This window comes from Phyllostomus hastatus, unplaced genomic scaffold (genome assembly GCF_019186645.2).
Source record: "Phyllostomus hastatus isolate PE091 unplaced genomic scaffold, TTU_PhHast_1.1 phas_scaffold_1066, whole genome shotgun sequence".
Lineage (NCBI taxonomy): Eukaryota > Metazoa > Chordata > Mammalia > Chiroptera > Phyllostomidae > Phyllostomus > Phyllostomus hastatus.
The window spans coordinates 9,475,128-9,502,762 of NW_025334004.1; the positions used below are offsets into that span (position 1 = coordinate 9,475,128).

The following is a 27,635-nucleotide window of genomic DNA, read 5'->3' on the forward strand; positions in this document are numbered from 1 at the left end:
CCCTGCCGGCCTCCGTCCTCTTCCGCTTGCTCCAGGTGCACCGCGGATCCATCCGCCGCAGCGAGCGCTCACCGTAGAGCGGCGATCGGCTTTTCGGCAATACCCGGATGGAAGTGTAATGGCCGCCGTCAGGGACTCACAGGCAATGGGGACCACGACAGGTATTCCCTGTGAGCGGGGCTGCCCAGACTTGTTAGGATGCCTGGACTTCTAGAGGGCTAGCTAGGGGGCAAAGGGCGAGTTTGTGGGGCGTCAGTGTTCCCCCCCGAATCGGCTCAGGGATCCGCCTCTTGAGCTGGGAAGCTCTTGTTAAATAGTCCCGGCCATTCAGTGCTTTTGCCTAACTTGCTGCAAAGTTTTTCTAGGTAAGTCGGTCTTTTCAGTTTGGTCCCTTGCGGGTTGCTAGCGCCAACCCTAGCCAAACTTGTTTTACGTCCGGGCTTTTCCAACTCTTCCCTGACCCCACAGCCTGGGAGCTGGAGCGAGAGTGCGGCTATAGTGTGCCTCCGCGCGCCTGAGGGGCAGCGGAACCCCGGAGGAAGGGGCGGATCGGGCGCGGTGTTTGGGACAGAGCGGGGAGCGCGGCTCTCGAAGCACCCACTCGGAGGGTTCCAGGGCTGGTGGAGGCAACACGGACACCCCTCAGACCGCGCCCCTCGAACTGTAGGTTCGCAGTTCCACGGCACCCCAACTCGACGGCGTCCCCATTGTGGGTCCAGTCTATGGTCTTCGGTTGTCTTTTCTTGCAGAAATGCTCAGTTCTCTGGCGCGCGTTCCTTCTTCGGAGTTGTTCAAAAGCGCTCTTCCCTGCAAACCTCAACCACACCCCGTGGCAGATGGATTTCTTTGTAACTGGCTTTCTCACTTGTAGGGTCCATTTTGAGTCTCCTCTTAACATGGTGTCCTCATTGTCAAGTAGTCTCTTCCTAGATAGTCATGGCAGTTGAAAATATATAGGGTGAGTGTATATGAGGTAAAATGTGTACCTCCTCAGTAGACCAACGAAACAGATATGGTAGTTTTGAGGTTCAAAATGCTAAAGTTAAAGGTTCAGTTTCTTTATAGGTTTACATTTGGAGGCGTCTAGTGTTTGAGGTAGCAAAAACATTGGTTGGGTATGTTTGGCTATCACAAGTTTAAAAATTCCTAAAAAAAAATAAAACCAATGTTTAAGGAATTCTTAAGAATGTTGAAGTTTTTATGATTGCCCCAATGATGAAACATGAAGACACCAAACTGTACGTTAGGGTAGGAATTTCATGAACTCGAATAGCTGTGTGTTAGGCCCAGTTTAAATTGTCGATTGGGTTTAATGCAGCAAGAGATCTGATTTGAATGTACTATGAAGTTAATATCCTCCGGTTGAATAGATAGAAACCATTAAAATTGGGTGAAACGCGTTAACATTTTTTCAGAGTTTAATTGCTAATCAGTACAAGTGGGTTATTCTGAAACTCTTAAAGACGTTGCATTTTGCTAACATTTTTAGGATGTTGGTATTTCATAGGGTAGGTAAGATAGTAGACCGTGCTAATTTTTGTTAAAATTCTCATAAATAATAGCTCCTTACCTAGAAAATTGTTAAAAGCAGAAGGCAGTATAAAATATAGGTGTCTAACAACCTGTTTTGCACTTTCACATTTTTTCTTATTGTTGCCATCAGAGTGAATATAAATACCAGTTCAAAGCACTTTATATCTGGTTTTATGGGAGAATTAAAGGGCAGCAACAACAAGAATACCTACTGTACACATTGATAATGGATGAGCTTTTTAATTGCTCAAGGTTTTTATCATTATAACACTTCAGATCCTGTCCTTTCTGGTAATAGTATACTGTGATCCCCAAAGTTTTTATATCTTGAAACATACCAGAAGGAATATATTTTAGTATAAATATATAGTTTGTCTTTAATATATACTTTACACATGCCCTTTAATGTACTTTATTGCTTACTTTTCTGTTTGGAATTGTTATTGAAACATTGTGTGCTGTACATCACTTAATACATCTTTTTTTAAATGATAAAAGATTTGAATCTTGCCCAGTTTCTTTTAGGTTACTCGACTAAAGTTTTTTACAGAGCACTGTACACAGAAGAAAAAATGATAATAAAGTTGAAATTTTTATTAATTATCTGATCCAAGGTGTGAAGGCTATGACTATCTCACTTCTGTATGGGGTATTGGCTTCATGTGGTGAGCAATTTTCATGGGATGTTAGCTATCAGAGATGAGTATTAAGAGGGTAGGATACCCTCCATTGTGTAAGGATACCATTGTGGTAGGATAGCTGTGTTGGAATTAGATCCAGATTCTAGTTCTAGCTTTGTGAATTTGGGCAAGACTCATTTTCCCTGTCTTGTGATAAATGAAGAAATTGAATTACGTTGATTCTAAGTTCCCTTCTAAGCTTTGAATTTTCTAACCTTGGTAAATTCATGACTTTGTCACTGGGTATCAATGATAGATTATTTGCCTAAGTGCAGAGAAGTATTTTTTCTTAATATGAAGCGTAACTGAATTGAGAGTATAAAAATATTGTACTAGTAGTTTTTGCCATCAAAGTTTTAAAATCTTGGTCTTCATTTCCAGATATCATCTCTTTTGATCACTGTTCCTGATTGTGGCTTTGTGCAAGCATTAAATTGTGTGCCTTTTGTTCCTTGAAAAAAGAGGTATGGTAAAGATTGAAGTATTGTCTTATATAGTCTATTAAGTAGTTAGTATGTTTTAACCTTGGACAAAATAAAATAGTTGTGTATATGTGAGTTTTCATAAGTTATAGTTTTATTTTTGGCTTAAAATAAAATACACATAGTTTTTCATTACAATATAAACAGAAAAAGTAGTTTTTGGTTTTATTGTTTAACATTTCATTAGAGATCTAAAGATGATTTTAACTATATTATCCTTCTAAATATAAAGATGGCATTAAGGACTTTTGGGTAATAAACAATGGAGATAAATATGGCAGGAAGATGTTTTGAAGCTATATGAATGGCCAGAGGAATGTTTGTGTTTTTCTGTAGTAAGGACAAAGTAATGCACCTGAAGAAAAATTGTGTAGTGTGATTAATGGCATCTACATTGTGCAAAGGGACTTAGGAATCACTATAGATTTGTGACTGATTTCCTGGAGACAATCATCTGAATATCTCAGTGTGGACAAAAAGAAGGGGGAAAAATCAGCCAACAAATACATGGTATTCTAAGGAAAGCTTTGCAAACTCAGTGGAAAATATTGTACCCTTGTTAAAAAAAGAGAAAAAAAGACCTGAAACAAAAGTGTTTTTAAACACAAGTCTCTTGCTTCTTGCTATTTGTTCCTGTGATACCACAGTATCATAATTTCCCTCACCAAGTGAAATAAATATACACAGAAGTATAACCCTAGATTAGGACTAAGAATATGTATGTAACTCCTAAAAATAGCTGAAATAGACAATATCAACTTAAATTACTACTTTATTTCCATGAACTTTACTAGTAGATGGCTTTTTTCCAGAGGCATTTCTACAACGGCATGCATTTTTAATTTTATTAGAAGTTGATGTCTAACAACTATCGTGTAGAAAGCAACAAAGCTGAATTGAGATACCAGGTTTTCATCTATATTCATTTACCTGCATAATTTCTTCCCATATGACGTTTGTTTGATCTTTTACTTCATGCGATTCATACCGGTACTATGTTCATCTGGAATAGAGAAATGCTGAGTGCTAAAAATTTTCTTTACTGTGTTTGGTCTAACTATTCAAAAAGTATTATGTTGAAGAATGGAAACTTCAAATACAATGGACTAAATAAGAGGCTGTTCTGTGATGACTGACCAGAATGATTTGGATAATTCTATCTAAAAAAAACAGCCCTGGCTGGTGTTGCTCAGTGGATTGAGTGCGGGCTGTGAACCAAAGTGTCACAGGTTCGATTTCCAGTCAGGGTACATGCCTGGGTTGCAGGCCATGACCCCCAGGAACCGCACATTGATGTTTCTGTCTCTCTCTTTCTCCCTCCCTTCCCTCTCTAAAAATAAGTAAAATCTTTAGAAAAAATAGTACTTAAAAAAAACAAGCAAAGTCTGACTAAAAATTTAAAGTTGTAATAGGTATGACTTCATGAAACAAGTGTCCCAATATTAGAATAAAGGTGCATGACTTGAAGCTTAAGAAAATTAGGTGGGCTTCAAATAGGTCTCACTTCAAGAAGTAGAAATAGCAATAGCTGAAAACAAATGCTGGCTTTTAAAAAGTCAAATTATTTATTTATCTGTCTGTCTGTCTGTCCCCACCTGAGGACATACTCAATGACTTTAGAGAGAGGGGAAGGGAAGAAGAGAGAGAGAGGGAGAGAAACATCCATGAGAGAGAGAGAAACATTGATCTGTTACGTCTCGTATGCACCCTGACTGGGTACTGAATCTGCAACCTAGACCTGCGTCCCGACCAGGAATCAAACCTGTTACCTTGCAGTTCACAGGACAATGCTCCAACCAACCGATCCATATCAACCAGGGTAAAAAGTCATGTAATTTTATTTTTATTTTTTTTTATTTTAATTGTTGTTCAAGTACAGTTTTCTGCCTTTTACTCCCATCCCTTCGCAGCCCTCCCCATTAATTTTAAAATGTGATAGAATCATCACCGTTAAAATTGGGTTATTGGAGGTTGTGTCTGGTAGAAAATCTATCTATAATTTTTGTTACCTCAGTATATGTTCATTTTGGGATACCATTCCTCTTCTATTGTGAGTAGTTGCTGGGCTATCAGTTTTATAGTTTTAAAACCCAGGCCTGGTCATCCCTGTTGCCACAATGATTGCCTGTTACTCAAGCAGACACAATCGGAATCCTTTGAAATTGATGTATGAATGCAGAAAGAAAGATGCTCTCTTCTTTCTAAAGTTAATTTGGGAGGGTGCTAGTGACATTCTTTCTCCCATGAATGAGAACCTCATCTGTCGTAGGAAAAAGTGAAGCCATATAGAAATGAGAGATGGATGGAGATAGAGTGCCAGTTTCACTCAGGGCCTATGGTATGAGATATCAGTGTTTATCTTTTAATTTTGTCTCCTACCCTGGTGTCCTTCCCAGTCCTTTGGGCCAAAATTCTGTATATAAAGTAGTTTGAATTTGATTACAGCAGAACAAATTTAAGACCTATAACTTCAAGTTAATCATTCACATTCATCAAAAATGTGCTCTTTTCCTCCACCTTATAAAAGATGCCCTTTATTCATTCACCATTCATGCATGCATGTAGTCCTGTGTTCCACCTTACATTTATTGTCTACCATGTACAAGTACATGCAACTGCCTGGTTAGTCATGGATTATGCATACTAGGCTGAGTGGATGGTGGACTTTCTCTGATATAACCCTGTTTTTGTATACTTAAGTTACACAGATAATAAGCATGTGTTGAGAATACTCAGTGCTGTGCTTAGCATTTTAGTAATATGTAAGAATAAGAGTTCTTGACGTTCAGAGTGCTTATAGTTTAATTAAGGTATCCAGATCAATGTATGTGAAATGCAACATAAACAGCTAAAACAGATAAGTGAATGCATACTTGTATAGTATGGGTTTTAAGTTTGAGTTCTGATAGGAAGGAAATTAGTTAGGGCTGGCCCAGTCTAGGAAGGTTTCTTAAAGAAGGTGTAACTTCAAATGGATTTTGACTTAACAAGGCAGGTTTTGATAGGCACAGAGAACAAAGGATAGAGTTGAAAATGACTAAGTCCAGCGGTCAATTCTCAGTCCTCATCCTTCTTGACAGGGTTGATCAATCCCTGACCTGGGAACACTTCCTTCACTTTGCTTTCAGGATACCAGTTTCCTGATTCACCTTCAGTCTCACTGGTCGTTCCTTTCAGTTTTGCAAGCTGGCTCTTTCTCATTTTCCCTCTAAATGTTACAGTACAGGCTCAAGCCTTAGACTTCTCTGTTTACTTACCTCTTGGATCATTTAGTTCTATATACTAAATACATACACACAAAAATGTACACACATAAGTGACTCCCCAAATTTTATCTTACACCCAGACCTCTATATTTTATATTGCGCTACACATTCTACATTTCCACTTGATTGTCAACTAGATATTCCAAATCCTGTGTGGCTGAACTCAACTCTTGATATACTTGGCAAACCTACTGTTCCTATACAGGCTTTCCTAGCTTCATAGTAAATGGCACCTTATTTATTCTAGTTGTTGAGGTCAGAACTTTCAGAAGTATACTTGACATGTTTCTTTCTCTAATATGCCAAATTTTAGTCTGTCAGAAAATTCCATGGGCTCTGTCTTCAAAATATATACAATGTCAGACCATGCCTCATTGTCTCCACTAAGACACCATCATCTCTTCTTACCTGTGTAATTGCAGTGTAGTAATCTCCAAACTAGCCTCCTTCCTTCCACTCTTACCTTCCTCCCAAAAACTCTGTTCTTAACACAACTAAAGTGATCTCTTTAAAAATGTAATTCACCTCATGCTACTTCTCTACCCAGAATGCTCCAGGAGATTCCCATCTTGTTTATCATAAAACCAAAGTCCTTATAGTGTCCAGCAAACCTTGTTTCAGTCCCCATGTTACTTTGACCTCATGTGTTATTTTCCTTGCGGTGCTTTCTGTTCCAGTCATACTGAACTTGCTACCCTCCGAACATGTTAGGCAGAGTGTACACTCAGGCTGTTAGCACTTATTTCGTTTCTTGGGATGATGTCTCCTTCACTTCTTTAAGATCTTGGCTCAAATACAACCTTTTCAAGTGAGTTCTCCCTGACTTAATATTTAAAATTGCAACCTTATGGTTCTGCCTGTTTTTCCCTGCTTTCGATTTTTCCACAGCACAGGTCACTTTTGAATATGTTATATAATTTACTTAGTTTATTATTTAAGTAACCAGTAAAATACTAGCTTCAGGAGGGAGGGATTTTTATCTGTTTTGTTCATTGCTGTGTTCCCAGTGCTTAGAACAAAGATTGGCACAGATTTGCTGCTAGCTGCAAGCCTGCTGCTATGCTAGGCACTGGAGACACAGCAAAGAATGTGACAGATGTGGTTTTTATACTTATGCAGCTTTTATTTTGGGGGTAGAGACAGATAGAAAATAAATCGTCAAATAAAATATTGCCAGAGCCCTGGCTGGTGTGGCTCAGTGGATTGAGCGCAGTCTGTGAACTAAAGTGTTGCCAGTTCTATTCCCAGTCAAGGCACATGCCTGGGTTGCAGGCCAGGTCCCTAGTGGGGGCCACATGGGAGGCAACCACACATTGATGTTTCTTTCCCTCTCTTTCTCCTTCCCTTCCCCTCTCTCCAAAAATAAATAAATACAATCTTTTGAAAAAAGATTATTTCACAAAAATTTTTAAAAATTTTCCCAGAGAAAAAAGCATTACAAAAGAAAATACAAGTGACTAAAATAGAGAACAATTTTTTCTGTTTGAGGAAGGGCTGGTTTACAGGTTGGAGAAAGCCTTTCTGAGGTGGTAACATTTGGACTGAGACCTAAAAGATGAGAAGGATCTAGCTTTATAAAGAATATTTCAAGCAGGGAACAGCAGGTGCAAACGCTTGAGATGGAGAGTATTTGAGGAACTGAGAGACTATTTTTGGTAGCTTTCTGCAGTATTTTTACAGGTGGGGAGAGTGGTCTAAGATGAAATTGAAGAGAAAGGTCCAGGATTAGATGTCACTGGTCCTTGCAGGCCTTGACAGAGAGATTACATTTAATTTGAAGTGCCTTGGGAAGCCGCTAAGGAGTTTTAAGCTGGGGAAATTGATCAATTTATATTAATATCACTTTTACTTTTGTGTGGAGGATGGCGTCAGAGGAGGATGGTGGGCAAAAGGAAGGCATGGAATGCCAGTTAGTAAGAGTATTGTTTCAATCCAAGTTAGAGATGACAGTGGGCTAAAATGATTAGTGGAGATGGAGAGAAGAATTCAAGATGTGTTTTGGAGATAAAATTGACAGGACTTGCTTATGGATTAACATAGAAAATAAGGAAAAGGGAAATCAAGAATGGTTGCTTGATTTCTGGGTTTGGTAACTGAATGGGCTGTGGTGCCATATACTAAGATGGGGAAGCCTGAAGAGTAGAATTTGTTTTCTATTCATAGACAGAGGGTTTTTATAGAGTCAGAGAAAAATTAAACAGAAAGCTGAGAGGAAGTGCATTACATGTTCTCCTAACCAAGGAGCAGTAAATCTTTTGAAGCTCCCCACCCCGTGCACGTGTTCAAAAATCTCAAGTAAATTCTGCCTCTTTTCCTAAATCACTGTCACAGCAAAATGACAGAGGAAGAAAGGAATGAGAGATGAAGGTAATCTTTCTCCTTCTTATTCTGAATCCAGTAGTCTTTATTTCACTTTGGACAGATTATTTCTGATTTTTCTACTAATGCCTGCACAATAAAAATGTGTTTTTTCTAACTGTGTCTGTGTATTTTAAGTCAGACTGCATTTCAGCAAGAAGAGTTTATATGATCTGTGGCATTTGCTATAAAGTGATTTAATCTGAAATCACAGGAAGTCAGATACTTGAGTTGGAAATAAAATAATAAATGAATTAAGAATGTGTTAGGTCCCTGTGTGTCCAGTCTTGTTGATTTTTGTGAGGGATAAATGAGAAATATGATACAGAACTTGTCTTTAGGAGGCTTATCAATTATCTTGGGAGGTAAAACTTTAAAAAATGAAATGATGTAACTATAAAACAGTTTGTAATAAAGTGGTGAGCAATGCCTATCCTTTAAGTGAATATTCTAGAAGGGAGAGATTAGTGTGTTTTAAAGGTTTCATAACCTTGTAGGAGGTAGAGTTAGAGAGGAAGTTTGACCAGTATTAAAGCAAGATAGAGAGAAGGGGTGACAGACCCAGCAAAAGGATACAGTATGAACAAAGGTAAACAGGTATGTGTGTTGGGGGGGAGCAGAAAGCATCTTATATATTGAGCACTTTACACACACACACACACACACACACACACACACACACACACTGAGCAAAGTTTCAGAGTAATAAGAAATAGGATTCATCTGAACCAGGAACAGTTTTTGTATTTTAATTTTTAATTTTCTTTCATAATTCATACTCCTTCATAATTGAACTTTTTCATAATTGTATACCAGTGTTGTCCACCTGCCTGAATGTTATGTGTCTCACATGTACTCTAGCATTTTCAACATTTGTAGATCTGTGCTTAGTTATATTTGCATAATTGGCACTTCCTTTCTCTCTGCTGTGTTTAAGTTGCTCATTAGGCCACAGTGATTTGAAGGGAGCTGGCTTTCATTGTATACATAAATTCTACAAAATCCATTTTATTTGTCTAAAGTACGATAGGCATTATTCTCTAAGGTTAACTTTGAAAAAACTTAAAACAGCTACAAAAAGAAAAAACACCCCAAATCTTTATTCCATGTCATGAAAACATAATAGTTTTCTTGAGGGCACTAAAATAGGTTCTGCTTTGAAATAAGAATTTTAGGGTTTTTTTGTGTGTTTTAGATTTCTTTTAGGCAGAACCTCATATTTTTCAGTAAGGCCTTCTTTCTGCATGCTGCTTTTGTTTTATATCCATTTATATATTTGTGTGACCATTTTTCATTCAAATATCTGCAGAAAATTTGATGATTCAAGGAGTGTAATAGTTATAAAAATAATGACTAATTATATTAGTTTTCTTATCTGTGTATTGTGACTCGTTCAGTTACAGAGCTACATGCTGAGTCACAAATAGGGATAAGCTAAAATTAGAGGGTTTTAGTTCTTTGTTTAATATTTAAGCAACTAGAATGTAATGAATAGCACATACATTTGTTTTTGTACTGTTTCACTAAAAGACTATGGAGTATCTTTGCTTTTTAATCTGTTGTAGAAAGCAAACAAAACTCTAGGAAGGATACTTCTTAATTTATTTTTTCAAGTCTTAGCCTTGGCATTTTACTTTGGGAATTGTCTTTTTAAAATTTTTTGGTATCTACTGTACAATTCCTAACCCATGCTAACACTGTCTGTTCTCTGGATCCTCTCTTTTTATTTGGATTGTCACTTAGTCCTCTTAAGGTTTTTGCTCATTCTCTACTGTATCTTCCTTGCTTTTTAGTACCATTCTAATATTTCTAAAATAGTGATTTTATAATTTCTCTCTGCCTGAGAAGTAACAGTCATTCCTGGTTACCTTTTATTTCCATTTCAGATCTGTTCTTTACCCTTTTCTCATTTAAATCTTTGTTATACATTGTCTTTTTGATCTAGATCCTCCGGTGGCATAAGAGAAAAATGTTTTTCTTCCAGTGTTTCTTTATTCTGTTTTTTTGGTCTAGATAGCTTTTGCTCCTTTCTTAAGTGTTTAAATCCCACTATTCTTTAAAGGATCATCTACTTTTTAAGATAGGCATTTCATCTATCAACCTAATGTCTTAGTTAAGAGCCTTTGGTTATAAGTAATAGAACTAGCTTTAGCTAATTTAAGATAGTGTAAGCTGAAAAGGGGTAACTATTTTAAGGATACAGGATTTTCTAGAATTTAGGAGCAGGAATAGACAGGCAAGCCTCAGTAAAGATTTGCGGTATGACATTACCCTCTTGGTTTCGGTCAGGGTACCTAGAAGAGCTGATGATCCTCTTTCTATTATTGTTTATGTTTTTGTTATGTCATGGTGTCATTCCTTTAAAAAACTTACCGTTTTCAATAGTTGGAGGAAATCTTTCTATAGATTTGTCTTTGTTTGTATAAACATACAGGACCTTTCCTCCTGATATAAAAATAAGGATCTTTCCTCCTAATTTAAAAACTGCCTTGCCTTAATTGACAAGTTCTTTTTTTAAAACACAAAAAAATTCACAATAAATCTTTATAAGTCAATTCAATACATATACCTCTTTATAATGTTTTCATGTGGCTGTTCTGTAATTTAATCACTTTCCTATTCATGGACATTTTAGTCATACTGATATATCTATATATCTCTCTCTATATGTGGTGCTTTTATTTGTAGAGTAGAATGTAAAAAGTGACTATGGGAGAGTCTTAGAAAATGTAAAGGAAATTGATTATTTTCAAGGAAAATATAAATTGCCAAAAGTGACTCAAGCAAATTAAAGAGCTTGGGAAGCACTTGCAAAATTGTAAGGCTTAAAATCCACAAGAGTACCAGGCCCATATGGTTTTGTTGGTGTAGTATATGAAGTTTTTCATGATTATATTTTATTGATTATGGTATTATAGTTGTCCCAATTTTTCCCCCTTTGCCCCCTCCACCTAGCACTTCCCACACCTTCAAGTGATCCCCATACCTTCAAGTGATCCCTACACCATTGTTCATGTCCATAGGCTATGGTATAAGTTCTTTGGCTCCTCCATTTCTTAGACTGTACTTTACATCCCCATGGCTATTCTGTAATTACCTATTTGTACTTAAACCCCTCATCTCTTCATCCATTCCCCCAAACCCTCTCCCATCTGGCAACCATCAAAACACTATCCATATCCATGATTCTGTCTGTTACTCTTGTTTGCTTTGTTTTTTTATTTGGTTGTTGATATGTATTTATTGCCGTTTTATTGTTCATAGTTATGAGCTTTTTTTCTTAAATAAATCCTTTTAACATTTCATGTAATAATGGTTTGGTGATGATGAACTCCTTTAGTTCTCTCTTGTCTGAGAAGCTCTTTATCTGCCCTTTAATCTAAATGATAGCTTTGCTGGGTAGAGCACTGTTAGCTGTAGGTCCCTGCTTTTCTTGACTGAATATTTCTTGCCAATTCTGTCCAGCCTGCAAAGTTTCTTTTGAGAGATCAACTGAGTCTTATGGGAACTCCCCTCTCCCCTGTAGGTAACTAACTTCTATTGCTGATTCTAAGATTCTTTCTTTATCTTTAACATTTTGCATTTTAGACAAGATTGAGTGCATTTGGGATAGTGTGGCTGAAGACTAAAAGCCTGCAGCACCCGGTATTCCCAGGCAGTCTCCCATCGAAGTACTAACCAGGCCTGACCCTGCCCAGCTTCCGAGATCAGACGAGATTGGGCGTGTTATGGTAGTATGACCGTAGACTAACCTTTGGCATTTTAATTATGATGTGTCTTGGAGTGGGTCTCTTTGCATCCATCTTGTTTGGGACTCTGTGCTTCCTGGACTTGGAAGTCTATTTCCTTTACCAAATTAGGGAAGTTTCTCCATTATTTTTTTAATAGGTTTTCAATTTCTTGCTCCTTCTGGCACCCTTATGATGTGAATGTTGGAACACTTTAAGTTGTGCCAGAGGCTCCTTACACTGTCCTCATTCTTTGTATTCTTTTTCCTTCTTGTTCTGATTGATTGGTTTTGCTTTCTTACGTTCCACATCATTGACATGATTCTGGGTTTCATCTACTCTACTGTTGTTTCCCTGAATTGTTCTTTATTTCAATTAGTGTGTTCATCATTTCTGACTGGATCTTTTTTATGTTGTTGAGGTCCTCACTAAGTTCCTTGAGCATCCTTATAACCAGTGTTTTCAACTCTACATCTGATTTCTTATCTCCATTTTGTTTAGTTCTTTTTCTGGAATTTTGATCTTTTCCATCATTTGGGCCATGTTTCTTTGTCTGCTTATTTTGACAGCTTCCGCTTTTTGTTTCTGTGTATTAGGTAGAGCTGCTATGGCTCCTTGTCTTGGTAGTGTGGTCTAATGTAGTAGTTGCCCTGTAGGGTTCAGTAGCATAGCCTCCCCTATCACCCAAGCTGGGTACTCGAGGGTACCCCTCGTGTGGGCTGAGTACACGAGGGGTACTTGTAGTTGAGCCTTGATTGCTGTTAGCAGGTCAGTGGGGGATTTACCCCAGCCAATCAGCGACAAGTACTGGCTGTGACCACTGACCACCAACCTTCCCGCTCCATGGAAGATCAGCTGTACAGGAACAGGGTCATAGTGCTCCCATTTGGTCTGTACCTCTCCACTGGGCATGCGGGCTCTGGGGTTGCCCGGTGGTGGTGACCAAGATTAGCCTCTACCTGTGTTCTGCCTGGGGCCACCCTTCATGAGGTATAAAGCAATCTAAGATGGCTGCTACTTGTGCTGGCTTGGAGATTCCCAGGAAAAGCCAAACTGTGAATCAAGGTTGGCTGTTCCTAGTGCCCGGCCTTGGGCCACTTAGCAAGAGGTATGGGAAGCTGGGAGCAAGAGGTACTTACTGAGACTGGCTATTACTTGTTGGGTAGGATTTGGGAAGTTGTGAAGCATGAACTAAGACTAGCCGTTCATATGGAAAAGTCATGGTTTAACAGTTTGGATGGGCCCATAAATCAGGTGTGATGGGGTCTCAGGGTATCTCCAGGGCAGGGAAAACAGTGTTTGCTAGGTTGATGGAGTCTCAGACATTGCCCCCATCTGCTGGCTCTGTGGCTCTGTGAGAGGAGGGTTCAGAAAAGATACAGTGGCCTCTGCCCACCTTTCTTCCTGGAAGAAAGCTGTCCCCCAGCTCCTGTGTTGATGCCAGACACTTCAGTTTCTCCTTGTATGCCACTGGTGCTTTTCAAGCTACTGCCCTGGTGCTGGAGCTCAGAGGGAGTGAATCTGAGTAAGTTTGTGTGTGGATTCTTTAAGGGGAACTGCTTGGGACTCCAGAAGTTTCTTCCACCAACTCAATCCCCACTGGTTTTTGCAGCCAGAAGTTATGGGAATTTATCTTCCTGGCACTGAAACCCTGGCCTTAGGGGGGCCCGGAACTTCTCACACCTGAGATATCTCTTCTAAATTTGTACTCACCACACATGGGTGTGGGACCAGCCAGTTCCGTGTCTCTGCCCTGCTTACCAGTCTGGTTGGATGTGGTTTCTTGAATTCCTTAGTTTCAGACTTCCATTCAACTCAATTTCTGATGGTTCTGAGTGATAGTTTTTCTATATTTTAGTTGTAATTTTGATGTGGTTGTGTGCACAGCAGAACCATGTTTACCTCTGCCGACATCTTGACAGAAACTGGAAAGTCAGTATAGTGTATGCTGTTTTAAGGTGCGGACAGTTCTCTTGTTTAGTGAACTTTACAGAGCAGATGAAGTAGAAAAATTTACAGCAAGCATTGGGAAAAAAAATTCTAAATAAATTTTTGTCTGATCAAAACTAGAACTTTATTAAGCAATGATATGCTTAATGTAAAAATAGTTCAACATTATACTTGCTATTCGTTTGTGTAGTATATAGAAAAAATAGATCGATGTTATAATTTTTACTCTTTTTTATTCTTTTAACAGTGAACCAAGATAATAAGGCATATTATTTATTTTCTCTATAAAATACATGTAACTTTTTTGTATAAAACACTCCATAGCTGCTATTCTGCGGTGCCAATTCCCTTACCTTTTATGTAACATCATGGCTCACAAATTAATTGTGAAATAAACAACAAAAAGTCACCTGTAGCATGAATTTATAAGGCATGAGCGACATCTAGTAGCATAATTCTTCATTCTCTGCATATTATGTTTGCCACTAACTTTGTAATCAACTTTTCTACAGTGGCGTGGTTGGACACCTGTGTTTTTATATGAGGAGTACAGGACTGAGTAATCTATTTTATTTTGATTGCTTTTCTACCTTTAGTATAGAAAAACAATCAAAACATTCATCAATTTTGTTTTAGCTCAAGTTTACTACTTTAAGTTGGTTTAGGAAAAACTCAGTTTACACAGAAGTCACTTGCTTTGTTTGAGAATTTCAAAATTTTCATGGTTTCATGGTGTTTTTGATAAAGTTTCATAATAGTGCGGTTAGAGGCAACAAGGTTATCATTCTTGTTACATCCAAATGTAATCTGTTTGCTTATGCTATGATAAGGAAATACAGTATGCCATTGTGGAGGCCATAGATATCCAGGGACAACATTTTAAGAAATACTGACCTAAGGACAACCAGTTATCTATCGCTAAACATTTTTATGTGTATATGATTGACTTTTTTTTTTTAAGATTTTATTTATTTTTAGAGAGGGAAGGGAGGGAGATAGAGAGAGAGAGAAACATCAATGTGCGGTTGCTGGGGGCCGTGGCCTGCAACCCAGGCATGTGCCCTGACTGGGAATCAAACCTGCGACACTTTGGTTTACAGCCCGCACTCAATCCACTGAGCTACACCAGCCAGGGCTGTATGATTGACTTTTAACTGTGAGTTTGTGTGGGCCCTTGTGTCTGTTTGCTTATCTATCTCTTCTGTATTTACATTGATAGTTGTAGCCTGATACATAAAAGCCTTGATATATCTATTGTTTGTTTTCTGGTTTTTCACTCACTGCATCTTGGATATCTTTCTATTAATAAATGTGTTTATAATATATTGTAAAAGTTAAGTAATACTCCATTGAATGAAAATACCGTAATTTATTTTTGGTGGATATTTAGTTATTTTCAATTTTGTCCTTTTTGTAAACAGGGCTGTAGTGAACATCTCTGATTGTTACCTTTAGTTTCCCACTGTCTCACCTGTGTCTGGTATCCCCTATTTCAGATATTCTGTTTTACTCTCTGCAGACAATAAACCTCCAGACTTCTACTGTGGTGGGGGAACAGCAGTTACCTGGCATTGAATAGGGAGGACTCTTAGCATCTAACCAGAACTGAAGTAGCTTTCTCCAAATTTCTCTTTATTTTAGCTCCCTCCTCCTTTTCCATTTTAGAGTTATATGATGCTGCCAGTTCCAAATCCTTTTGAAGATAAAATAGTGTAAAATGGGTTAGCTCTTAGCTTTACCCACTGTCTGCCTGGGATGTTTTCTTGGGTCTGCAGAGTTCTTTACTAATTTATCTGCTTTCCAGTATCTACAATTTTGTTGCTATTGTCATCTCTTCTGTTTTCCATTGTTAATTTTTCTTTAAGGGCTTCTTTTAATAATCATGTGGCAAATGTTCTCTTTCTCCAGTGTTTTCTGGTTTCTTAACTGTGTTAAGAAAATACTTACATTTATTTCTGTTTTGTAGATGTTGACAGATAATTCTTCTCATTGTTTTTAGTTGCTTTTTTATTGAAATTTGATTTTACTAAAGTATTTACTTAAAACTTTTTTTCAGAAGGAGTACATAGGTAGTATATTCTCTGAATCTTGCACATCTAAACTTGTATCTTTCCCTCACATATGAGAATTTACCTGGGTGAAGGGTTAATTCTTTTCTCTCAGAACTCTATATATGTTATTTCATTGTCTCTAGTGTATAGAATTGTCTGTAAAATGTTTGATTAATATTGCTGTCTGATTAAAGTTGACATTTCTGATGAAAATTTGAACATCTTTTTAGGTAACTGTTCCTTTCCACCTTATTTTTTGAAATAATATTTCATTTTTATCTTTTAAACCAGAACATGTTAGTAGGATAAGTTGTAGTTAATGAATTTCATATTCTCCCCCCACTAATAATGTTGCCAGGTATTTGGAGAGCCTTTCATTTTGAAAATTCAGGTCTTAAAAAACAAAACAAAACAAAAACTCAATATAATTTTCTTTTTTTTTTCCAAAATCATATTTTTCGCCCATCTACTTTGTTCTCTCTTTCATGTCAGTGTATTCTTTTTTTTAAAAAATGAGATTGCCAATTTTCAATTGATTTTTTTTTAACATTTTCTGCTTGTTCCTGCAGTAACTTTCATTGTAGTTACTGTTTTCCACTAGTAGATGGGAGAATAGAAGATAGGTTTTGTTAAGTGTTCAGCTTATTTGCCTTATTTTGAGACATGACATCCAGTGATGTTTCTGCCTACTTACCTTTTTTGCTTTATAGGCATTGGTAGTTGAGATGAATTCTTAGAGGATACTTTTTTTCTTTCTTTCCTTTTTTTTCTCTTTTTTTTAGTTAAATGGAGGGCAGAGGAAAGTTGTAATAATTTTCTAATAGCTTAGAAATAATTATTTACTTCTATGGAAAAGGACAGACATCTTAAGCAAGAGATATCTAGGGATTTAGGAAGATATGTCTTTGTTCAGAAATAATTTTCTCTTCTTTCCTGATAGCAGGTGCTAGCAACCCCCAACTCTGGTTGGCTTCTGGACCCAGATCAAAGCTCTGGATTCATCATCTTCCCCCATACCTCAGCTGGAGACTTCTGTTACCCTAGGGGATTCTACAAAATCTTCTTCTCAAGCCCTTGCTTTCTCTACCAAGGTATGTTTAAGGGAGGGAATAGACAGAATTACGTTATTCATTTCCTTACTCAGGGCATAATATTAATAGATACTCATCAAATACTAGTTGAATGAATGTACCCTAATAGGCCTCCTCTTTACAAATGGTGCTTGAAAGTTGGTCAGCATTTATTTTCACTCTTCTTTCTCTGGACCATTTCCTACCAATGCCTTGTAGTATGTATAGGGAATGTTTTCTAGTTTGTAGGATTTTCTTAAGATTTTTTTTTTTTTTTGGTTTGTGTTTCAGTGGGCAATTGGGAAAGGAAGAAAGTCAAATTGCTTAAGTTCCATGTTGGTGCATGAAACTCTCCAGGTTATATTAAAGGGCCAGTCATACTTTATACAAATTGTATTATTTCAAGGCTTGATGAGATGTTGGTCAAGTCTTATGAAGAAATAATACATATTTAGAAGGCAGTAGTTTAAATAGAAGATTTAAAACCAGTAATCCTTATTGGTGGAGTAGAGATGAGACTGTAGTGAAAAAAGCATTAGCTAATAGGTTGGAAGCTTAAAATTATAGTAAATTTCTCCTGCAGTTTTTCTGAAGTGTTCCAAATATGGCAATATATTTTGTCCCCATATGTGGCAGCCCTAACATAATTTGCTACCAGGGTATCATCTTTGATTGCTTCCACGTATACTACAGGTTGAACAAAATTGAAGACAAAATAGATACTCCAAATTTAAAATTTGGGGAAAATAAAAAACCTAGAACTTCCTAAAATACACAAAATTCCCCTAATACTGTATTGTATATGCCATACATTAATTATAGAAAAATTTGGCTTTCAACATTAATTAACAGTTACCAAACTTAAATAAAAGTTGAGTGGATTTCTTAATAAGTTAGTCCCTTTCTTTCAGGTTTGTTTTGCCTGTGAGGAAAAGGCATGCACTTTATTTATTTATCTATTTTTTATCCTCACAAGGACATGTTTTTATTGCTTTTAGAGAGGAAGGGAGAGAGAAACATCGGTGTGAGAGAAAGGCATCAATCAGTTGCCTCCCATGTGCACCTGGACCAGGGATTGAACCTGTAATTTAGGTTATGTGCACTGACCAGGAATCAAACCTGCAACCTTTCGGTTACAGAATGACATTCCAACCAAGCTAAATCAGCCAGGGCAAGGGCATGCACTTTAATGGGTAAACTTTATGGCATCTGATTTGGCTGTAACATATTCTGCTTAATTATTTTCTGTTCTTTGTGTACTGAAAGGGTGAGGTTCCTGGATGGTCAACTCTGAATAAGAAATGTTTTAAAGTATATGTCCTGCCTCCACCTGTTAGATTGTAAGCCTCAAATAGGTAAGGACCAAGTTTTTTGAATCTTTCCATGACATCCACCAAAATGCCTCATATTCATAGTAGATATTTATTAGTGTTAGTTGAGTTATTTAAAATCATATTTTTAAACTGGTTGTCATACTTTGAGATATGTGTTTTCTTATAAGAAATTTTTTAAGTTGCATAGAAGTTTTGAAATGTAATTAATGATATTTAGAAATATTGTTAAAATTTGTTCTTTTTTAGCATTACACATAATTTTTGGACACATGAAATATCACTGTAAAAAGTTTTCCTTTTGCAATGAAACTCATGATATAGAATCCTCTTAATTGTATGTAATAATGGAAAAGCTTGGGTATGGACAATCCAGAATGACCAACAAATGGAGAAGAACCATTTCTAGGTGTTCTTAAAAAGTTTCATATGTTTGACCCCCACTTTCAGATTCTGGTGTGGTGAAAACTCTATACGTAATTATGATACTTATCATTGCTGAAAATGTGATCATCTTTAGGGAATCTTTTCAGTTGGTATGAATAACCACCAAAGATCATTGAATTTTTTTCTAGCCATTGATTATTTTTCTTACTTTTGAAGAAAAAGCTTTTTACATTTCACTTTAAGTAATATAGTAAAAAGTTTCCAGTAATATTTAATATTTTACTGTATTAAGTATAGTATGTAAAGAAATTCTGTAAACTGCCCTGGCTGATGTAGCTTAGTGGACTGAGTGCTGACCTATGAACCAAAGGGTCACTGGTTCCATTCCCAGTTAGGGCACATGCCTGGATTATGGGCCAGGTCCCCAGTAAGGGGCATGCATGAGGCAAGCACACACTGATGTATCTCTCTCCCTCTTTCTCCTTCTCTCTAAAAGTAAATAAAATCTTTTAAAAAAATTCTGTAAACTGCTACCTCTCTAATGAATTTATCAGGCTAGCATATATATGTGTATATATACACAGACACATACATATATATGTATGTATATATGAAGAATGTGTTTTTTAGACCCACCCCAAAATTATTAAGCTTGAGTAATATTAAAAGGGCCTTTTAATATAAAATTAATGTGATGTCTAATTATATTCCTCAAATAAAGGATTTCTAAAACAGTGAAGTTCCTAGTTATTTAGATTAACTGAAATCTGAAGCTGAGACTTTTGGGTGGACATTATAGATGAAGCTTCATGTGATTTTTCACTTTATTTCCATTAGCTTATCTAATTTTATCTATTATTCATATATATATTTAAGACTACTAAAGTAAGAAAATGTAATTCTTCTAATACATGGTTTGATATTTGACTACTGAACCTTTAGTACTCAGGTTCTAATCTCAGCAATGTACTGTCAACTTATTACTTTACTGTTTTTTATTCCTCTGAAATTTGAATCATATTTCCTCATCCGTGGTAGTTACATATAATACTGATGGTAGCTGCAGTTTATTTAGCACTTTACCAGATACTTTCACATATATTTTCTTATTTAATCTTCACAACAATTTTATAAAAATGGGTAGGGGAAATACGAATATTTTTCATTTTATAGATGAAGAACCTAAGATACAGACTGACACTTGTCAAGAATAACATAAATCAGTAAGTGTTTGAATTAATGAAGGTAAATAGTAATGGGTACATTCTAATCTGCCAAGCTTTTCTTTGTGCCATCTGTCTGAGTTCTAGAACAAAAAGCCAAATAACCAAAATGGTTAGGGAACCAGAAAGGTAGTAGGTAGATATTAGGAGTACCTCAAGGGAAGGTGCTGTTTCTTTTAATTTCTTCTGTTTTGTTCTTTTTTTTTACATGTTAGTAATGATAACTTGAGAGCAGGTAATGTCATTTTGTTGTTGTTAGATGAATGAAACTTTCATTTTATCTATAAGTTGTCCCTGATACACTAAAGAAGTAGGAAATATGGAGAGAAATTTATTGAAATTTTCCCAAGGTAATAGCTATAAAGTCAGTTTATTAAACAAGTGAGAAAGTTAAAGGTACAAGTGTGTAATTGGAATGTAAGGTTTTAGGGCTCTCTTTTTAAAATTTTAAAAATCCTGTTTAAAAACTATAGCATCAACTTAATATAAAAATCTTAGAGTTTAAGAGTGCCTTTCCAATTGTGGTTTTCTTTAGATGAGGAAGCTGAGGTGCACAGAAGTTGAAGCTTGTCCAGTGCCACAGAGCAAAGCTGGAAGTAAAGCTTGTATTCCCTGACTTCCGTGTTAGAGATATTTCTACTTCAGACTTTTGCTTCTTGGTAAGCTGTTCTTAAAATAATTAACAGGTCTTTTATTACATCTTTTATTTATGTATTTGAGCAGCATTCCTATCTTCTGTCAAAATAAGCTTAAATATGAAATTTATTGATGTTTTTGTGATAAAAATTTCAATTCTTTGTTTGGTTTTAGGTGAGTTAATGTGGGAAAAATCCTGGTATTTCGAAGATGTTTCAGCACAGTATTGTTTCCTGTTTAAATTTCCAGTAATTTCAAGAGTTTTCAGAAAAAAAGAAATCGGAATTTTTGGTTAAATCATGCCATCTGAACAGAAACAGTTATTTTTTGATGAAAAACAAGCTACTTTAAGAAAAGATTATGATATGAAAAGTGATGTAGTTGATACTATCAGATCAGTAGTTGAACCCAAAATTTCAGAAAGTGATTTTCATTATAAACTGAAAAATGTGAAAATTGATTTGCCGAAGATAAATATTCCAAATGAAGTCCTATTGAAAAATGAAGTTGACAAATACAGAAAATTATTTCAGCATAAACCACAGACTGCACGGAAATCTGTCGGTATAAAGGCTGTAAGCTGTGTAGGGGAGCGTGTGTTGTTCCATAAGTCTGAGAAGGTTGAAGAAGAGGGTATAAAAATGTCTGCAAAAATACTCAGTTTCAGCTGTTTAAAATGCCGAGATAGTACTCGATATAGCCCAAATGATTTGCAGAAACACTTTCAAATGTGGCACCATGGCGAATTACCTTCATATCCTTGTGAAATGTGCAGTTTTTCAGCAAATGACTTCCAGGCATTTAAACAACACAGACGAACCCATAGAAGCACTTTAGTAAAATGTGACATTTGTAACAATGAGAATGTATATACTTTATTAGACTTGACAAAACATTTTGTATCCACACATTGTGTAAATGGTAGTTTTCAATGTGAAAAGTGCAAATTTTCCACCCTGGATGTTGGCACATTTGTTCAGCACATTCATAGACACAATGAAATTCATTATAAAAGTGATAAATACCATCATATATATTTTACTAGAGGAGAGATTCAGAAGCACCTTCATGTTCATTCTGTTAAATTTCCCTTCACTTGTCAATATTGTAGCTATGGTGCCGCAAGGAGGGAGCACCTTGTAAGACATGTTCTAACGTTACACAAAGAACATTTATATGCAAAAGAAAAATTAGAAAAAGACAAATTTGAAAAGAAGATGGCAAAGACTTCAGTAGGACTTAAGCTAATACTGAAAAGGTACAAAATAGGTGCATCAAGGAAGACATTCTGGAAACGCAAGAAAATCCACAGTGGAAGTGACCAAATTCTAGAAAAAAACACTGAAGTAGTTAAAAAAGTGAACAAAACACAGGCTAAATCTGAAGGCCAGAGTCATCTTATTCAAGAACATTTTAATGAAAAGGATGAACGACTACGCTGTGAAAGCAATGACAAACCTGGTGAGTCAGAGTCAGAAAAGCCAACTATTCTGTCCACTGGACAGCATAATAGAGCTGAAGAGCTGTCAAATTCTGCTTCAGGTTTCTTGAAGACTGCTGTACAAGGACCTACAGTGTTAATGGTGAAAAACAATAGAATAACAGTTCCAGCTAACTACAGTGCTAAGTTTATGGGCTTCAAGATGGTGGATGGAAAACAACATATTGTAATAAAATTGTTGCCTACCAGTAAACAGAATTTATATTCATCAGGCTCACAGTCAGATGGTGCAAAGGACAGTACTGCTAATTTGAAGCTACAGACTTTGGACACCACTGGATTTCTAACAAGAGGAACAACTGACTTAAGTGACACAGTTTACATGAAAGCAACTACATTTTCATGTTCGCCTCCTATACTTCCAGGGAAAGTAACTTCAGAAAAAGAAATGGCTTTACTATCTCAGACGAGTAATACCCTTCAAACTGTGGATGATGAAAAAAGTGTATCTTCTTTTCCAACATCATCAGAATTAATTACATCATCAGTGAATTTTACCACAAAAGTTGAAACAAGAGATAATGTTGACTTACTAGGAAGTCATATTACTCATAGTTACCCTGAGGTATCAGGTACTGCCATGAAAAGTCCAGATAAAATCACCTCTGCTACCAAACCAAATGCATACAATAGTGGAGATATGCATAACTACTGCATTAATTATGTCAACTCTGAGTCACCTGTTGAATCTTCCAAACAAGGATCATTACCTTTTCATAATTATTCAAAAGTGAATAATTCTAATAAACGTTGGAGGTCTTCAGGAACAGCAACATGTGAAAGCCCTCAAAGAGAATCTTCATCAAGTAAGACAGTTGTTCAACAACCAATAAGTGCATCGGTCTTATCACTAGTGAGAAAGGAGAGCTCAAACCCAGATAGCATGTTAGCATCTATTAGCCTTTTAAATGCTAAAGATGAAACTTTAAAAGCTCAAGTTGATATAGAAGAACAGTGTGTTTTAGAAGAAGGACAAAACATTGATGGCCAGAATCTATACATTAATGAAAACCAAAATTTAGAGAGCATGACTGAAAAATCTACATGGGATGACATTTCCAGTGTTGAGTCACCTTTGATGCCTAGGATCACATCTGTGTTCTCTCTGCAGAGCAAACAGGCATCAGAATTTTTGCCACCTGAAATAAACCAGTTACTTCAAGATGTATTAAAAACAAAATCTGATGTAAAACAAGACTCTAGTAACACTCTAGATAAAGGCCTGTCAGGTCACTGTGACCAGTCTTTTCAGAAACATGAGGGAGAAGGCAAAATTATTGAATCTTCAAAAGACTTCAGAGTACAAGGCATCTTTCCAATTCCGTCTGGTAGTATGGGTATTAATGTGCCTACAAATGATCTGAATTTAAAATGTAGTGGAAAAGAAACACAAATGCTGTCAGTGTCACAAGATGTGAAAGATTTGGAGAAAACACCTAGAATTTCAGGTATTGGCACATTACTTAAGACTCAGTCAGATGCGATAATAACACAGCAACTTGTAAAAGACAAACTACGAGCCACTACGCAAAATTTAGGTTCTTTGTATATGCCGAGTCCACTTGTAAATTCAGAACCAAAAAAAGCTATATTTGTCCAGACTCCAAAAGGGTTTTTTGTACCATTGCACATTGCTAACAAGCCTGGATTACATGTTGTTTCAGGAAAACCACAGGTTAATAATAATCAAGGAGCACCTGCTTCTCTTCTTTTAAACAAGAAACCTGGGATGATTTTAACATTTAATAATGGAAAATTTGAAGGTGTTAACACTGTCAAGAGTGAGAGTTCTCAAGCTTGTGGAACTACAACAAAAGAGCCTTGCAGAACGCCTTTTTTAAAGGTAGAACCAAACAATAATTGTCTGACACCTGCACTTTGTTCCAGCATTGGCAGTTGTTTGAGCATGAAAAGTAGCTCAGAAAATACTTTGCCATTAAAAGGCCCTTACATTATTAAAACGCCATCAAGTTCTTCAGTGAAAGCTGTTCCTACTTTTAATATAGTACCTGAGCATCGGGGTGCTAAGTCGAATGTCTTGAATTCAGTAAAACAGCAAAGGGAGATTTTTCCAAAACCACCTCTTTTTACCCTCTTGCCTGATGGCAAACAAACTGTTTTTTTGAAGTGTGTGATGCCAAATAAAACTGAGCTGCTTAAGCCTAAATTGGTCCAAAATAGTACTTATTATAAAAATATACAGCCAAAGAAACCTGAGGGAACACCACAAAAAATATTGCTGAAAATCTTTAACCCTGTTTTAAATGTGACTGCTGCTAATAATCTGTCAGTAAGCAACTCTGCGTCCTCATTGCAGAAAGACAATGTGTCATCTAATCAGACTGCAGGAGGAGGGCAGAAAGAGCCAGAATCATCTAGAGATGCCTTACCCTTCTTAGACGATATGATGCCAGCAAATGAAATTGTGATAACTTCTACTGCAACATGCCCAGAATCTTCTGAGGAACCAGTACATATCACTGATGGTTCAGAGGCCAGGGTTTTGAGGTATAAAACAAATTGTACAATTGAGAGAAGTTTTAATAGAAAAAAGACTTCCAAAAAAAATATTTCAAGAATAAAAACTCATGTAAGAAGTAGAGATTCTGAAACTGCCAGTGTATCTAGAAGCAGAAACTGTAAACGAAAGTGCAGGGACAGTTACCTAGAACGTCCAAGAAAAAAAGCAACATTACATAGAAAGTGTAAAGAAAAGGTTAAACCTGAAGATGTCCACGAGTCATTTGGATTTTGTACACCTAGGCTTTCAAAAGATTCAGTCAGAACTTTGCGACTTTTCCCCTTTAGCTCCAAACAGCTTGTGACATGTCCCAGGAGAAATCAACCAGTTGTGGTGTTGAATCATCCAGATGCAGATGCACCAGAAGTAGTAAATGTAATGAAAACAATTTCCAAATTTAATGGACGTGTACTTAAGGTTTCGTTGTCAAAAAGAACTATCAATGCTTTACTGAAACCAGTTTGTTATAACCCTTCTAAAACAACTTATGGTGATTTTTCCAAGAGGCACAAAACATATAAACCTGTTTGTTCTGTGAAAGAAAGATTTGTGCTAAAATTAACACTCAAAAAGACAAGCAAAAACAATTATCAGATTGTGAAAACTACCTCCGAAAATGTTCTGAAGGCTAAATTTAACTGTTGGTTTTGTGGTAGAGTATTTGACAATCAAGATGCTTGGGCTGGTCATGGGCAGAGACATTTAATGGAAGCTACTCGTGATTGGAATATGTTAGAATAACTTACTGTAATTACCAAGGAAAAGAAAGGTAAAATGAAAGGAAACAGTGGATTTACCTTAATACAGACATTTTCTACTTCAGTAGAAATTAAACATTTAACCATTGGCTATATTCTTTAGAAGAGAAAAAGTTTTATGTGTGATGTTGGAAAATGCTATTACTGCACACATAAATTTTGAAAGAATTCATTACAACACAGATGTACCTTGATTTGATTTTTTAAAAATGTGTTCTTTGGAAGTTAGGGCTAAAGTAAATTTTGATAAAGTTCTCCCAATTTAGTTCTTCAGCGACTTACCGGCCGACAGCTCCATCCATTCCTTCTCTTTCACCAGCCTTATGAATCTGATAAATATAGTTCCTCTGAAGATGGAGAGCTCTTTCATCATGGAACTGAATGAGTTTCACATCATTTGTGAGGATATACTAAGAGAGCTTGGGTAAAGAACTTACATCTGCTAAATATAGTTCTTGTGAAGGGTATAGGTTTCTTTGAGAGTATATTTCATTCACTACAGTTAAAACTCATAATGCTCAAAAAGTTTTGACAATTTTTTTTTCTCATAAGCTGGTGTCCCTTGTCAGAGATTGTAACACCTTTTCACGGTGATTTTCTAAATGGTTAGGTCAAGCATTGCAGTACATGGGCAGCCTTGAAAGAATTAAACTCTCTTGGTCTCGGATGAAGTCCAGTGAAAGAACTTGGGACACTTCTGAATCTATTTACATTTTCCAGTGAGCCCCTTGCATAGAACTATGCTTGTTTGATTTAAATTGTCCCCCATAAACCAAATTGCCATTTTTTTCTTGGTTGCCATTTCTTTAAAAAGAGTGGAACATAGAAGCACTTCCAAGGGAATGGCTTTTTTTTTGAAAACTAAAAATTCTACAGAAATGATATTTTGAAGCAAGATTAGCAAAGTGAATCCTATTTTTGTGTGTGTTTAATTAGTGTGTGAACATCTCCACATTGGGACAAACCATTTTTGTTAGCAAGTTTTGGGTATGATGTAACCCAAAACAGATTATTTACTAATTATTGGCAGTCGAAAGTAATCATTAATAGTGGACCTCAGCAGTGGCACATAAAACTTCAGGACAGATTCCTAAGGGATGTGCCCAACAGAGGAAGAATTTTAAAATGGGTGTTTTTGTGACAGCGGCAGAATCATCGGCTTCAACTTTTCACCTTTAAGTTTGGATCGACTTTTTTTTTAATCAGTGAATAATAGAGTTCTATTGGAAAATTACACGCTATATAATTTTTTGTTACATTGTTACTACAAGTATTATGACATTTTCATTGATTGAGTGAAAACTTCAGGGCTTCTTTTCTGTATATAACAAAGAATTTAAACCTGTACATATTTTTGTACCTTTCATTGTGTAAATTTTGCACAGAAAGTTTTCGACATAAATTTTATTTTTTTTTCTATTTAGTTCTGTGCATGCACTAATAAAACTGGTTGTTTAATTTAAAAGGAATATATAAAACTTTACCCATATTATTTTCTTGGTTTTTATTTCAGAGATAGAATCTTTTGGGGGGGATAAATTCATTTTTCAGGGATTGAACACTATTGTTAGCAAGTGCCTAAAAGATGTGAAACAGTTTACATATATCAACTGTAACAGTAGGTCCCAAATGGGCCCATTCTCCAAATAGTTTTATTTTAAAGAAAGCCATACATAGATGCTTCAAGCTAATCTTGCTATGCACATTATACATGTACTGTTTTTGTGCAGTTTGTCTACTTTCTTAGTGAAGTATTTTTTGTATAAAACCTGTTAAAATTGTGTTTCTTAAATTGAGCCTGAGAATGGAGGTGATTGGAAATATACAGTATATATTAATAATGTACATGGTGTTTAAAGAATGGTAAGCATTGTTAATTTCTGTAATGAACATTTTCAATTAAATTTGAGTTTGTGTTTACACAATTTTTCTGCTGTGCTAAAATCAAATGGGAATTTTACTCTATTGGGGAATACTTAGATTTTAAAGATTTTTGATTCTAGTGAACTATGCAAATAAAGTGTGGGATTTCCCGCCCCCCCCAACCACAAGTGAAATTTGAAAATTTGTTTGACAAAGGTAACAAATAACCCATGTTATTGTGCTGTAAGGAAGCCACTAGAGAGGCTTAATGCCCTTCAGTACCCTAATAGCAATAAA

At 36.2% G+C, this 27,635-nt stretch overlaps 1 protein-coding gene and 1 pseudogene across 10 annotated transcripts; one reads left to right on the plus strand and one right to left on the minus strand.

Annotated features, from left to right (window-relative positions):
• Positions 1 to 4: 4 nt before the first annotated feature.
• ZNF518A (zinc finger protein 518A) lies at positions 5 to 27,635 on the plus strand. Of its 10 annotated transcripts, none has more exons than XM_045854189.1 (7): positions 5 to 161; positions 2,595 to 2,677; positions 16,989 to 17,139; positions 18,385 to 18,473; positions 20,010 to 20,059; positions 20,595 to 20,718; positions 20,870 to 27,635. In XM_045854189.1, the coding sequence occupies exon 7, from the start codon at positions 20,995 to 20,997 to the stop codon at positions 25,456 to 25,458; it is 4,464 nt and encodes a 1,487-aa protein (XP_045710145.1). In that variant the 5' UTR covers positions 5 to 161; positions 2,595 to 2,677; positions 16,989 to 17,139; positions 18,385 to 18,473; positions 20,010 to 20,059; positions 20,595 to 20,718; positions 20,870 to 20,994; the 3' UTR covers positions 25,459 to 27,635. The 10 variants fall into 10 exon arrangements, with proteins under 10 accessions (XP_045710145.1, XP_045710152.1, XP_045710146.1 ...); XM_045854196.1 differs by having other exon boundaries at positions 16,992 to 17,139; XM_045854193.1 differs by lacking the exon at positions 5 to 161 and adding an exon at positions 177 to 365.
• LOC123829153 lies at positions 11,950 to 12,067 on the minus strand (annotated as a pseudogene).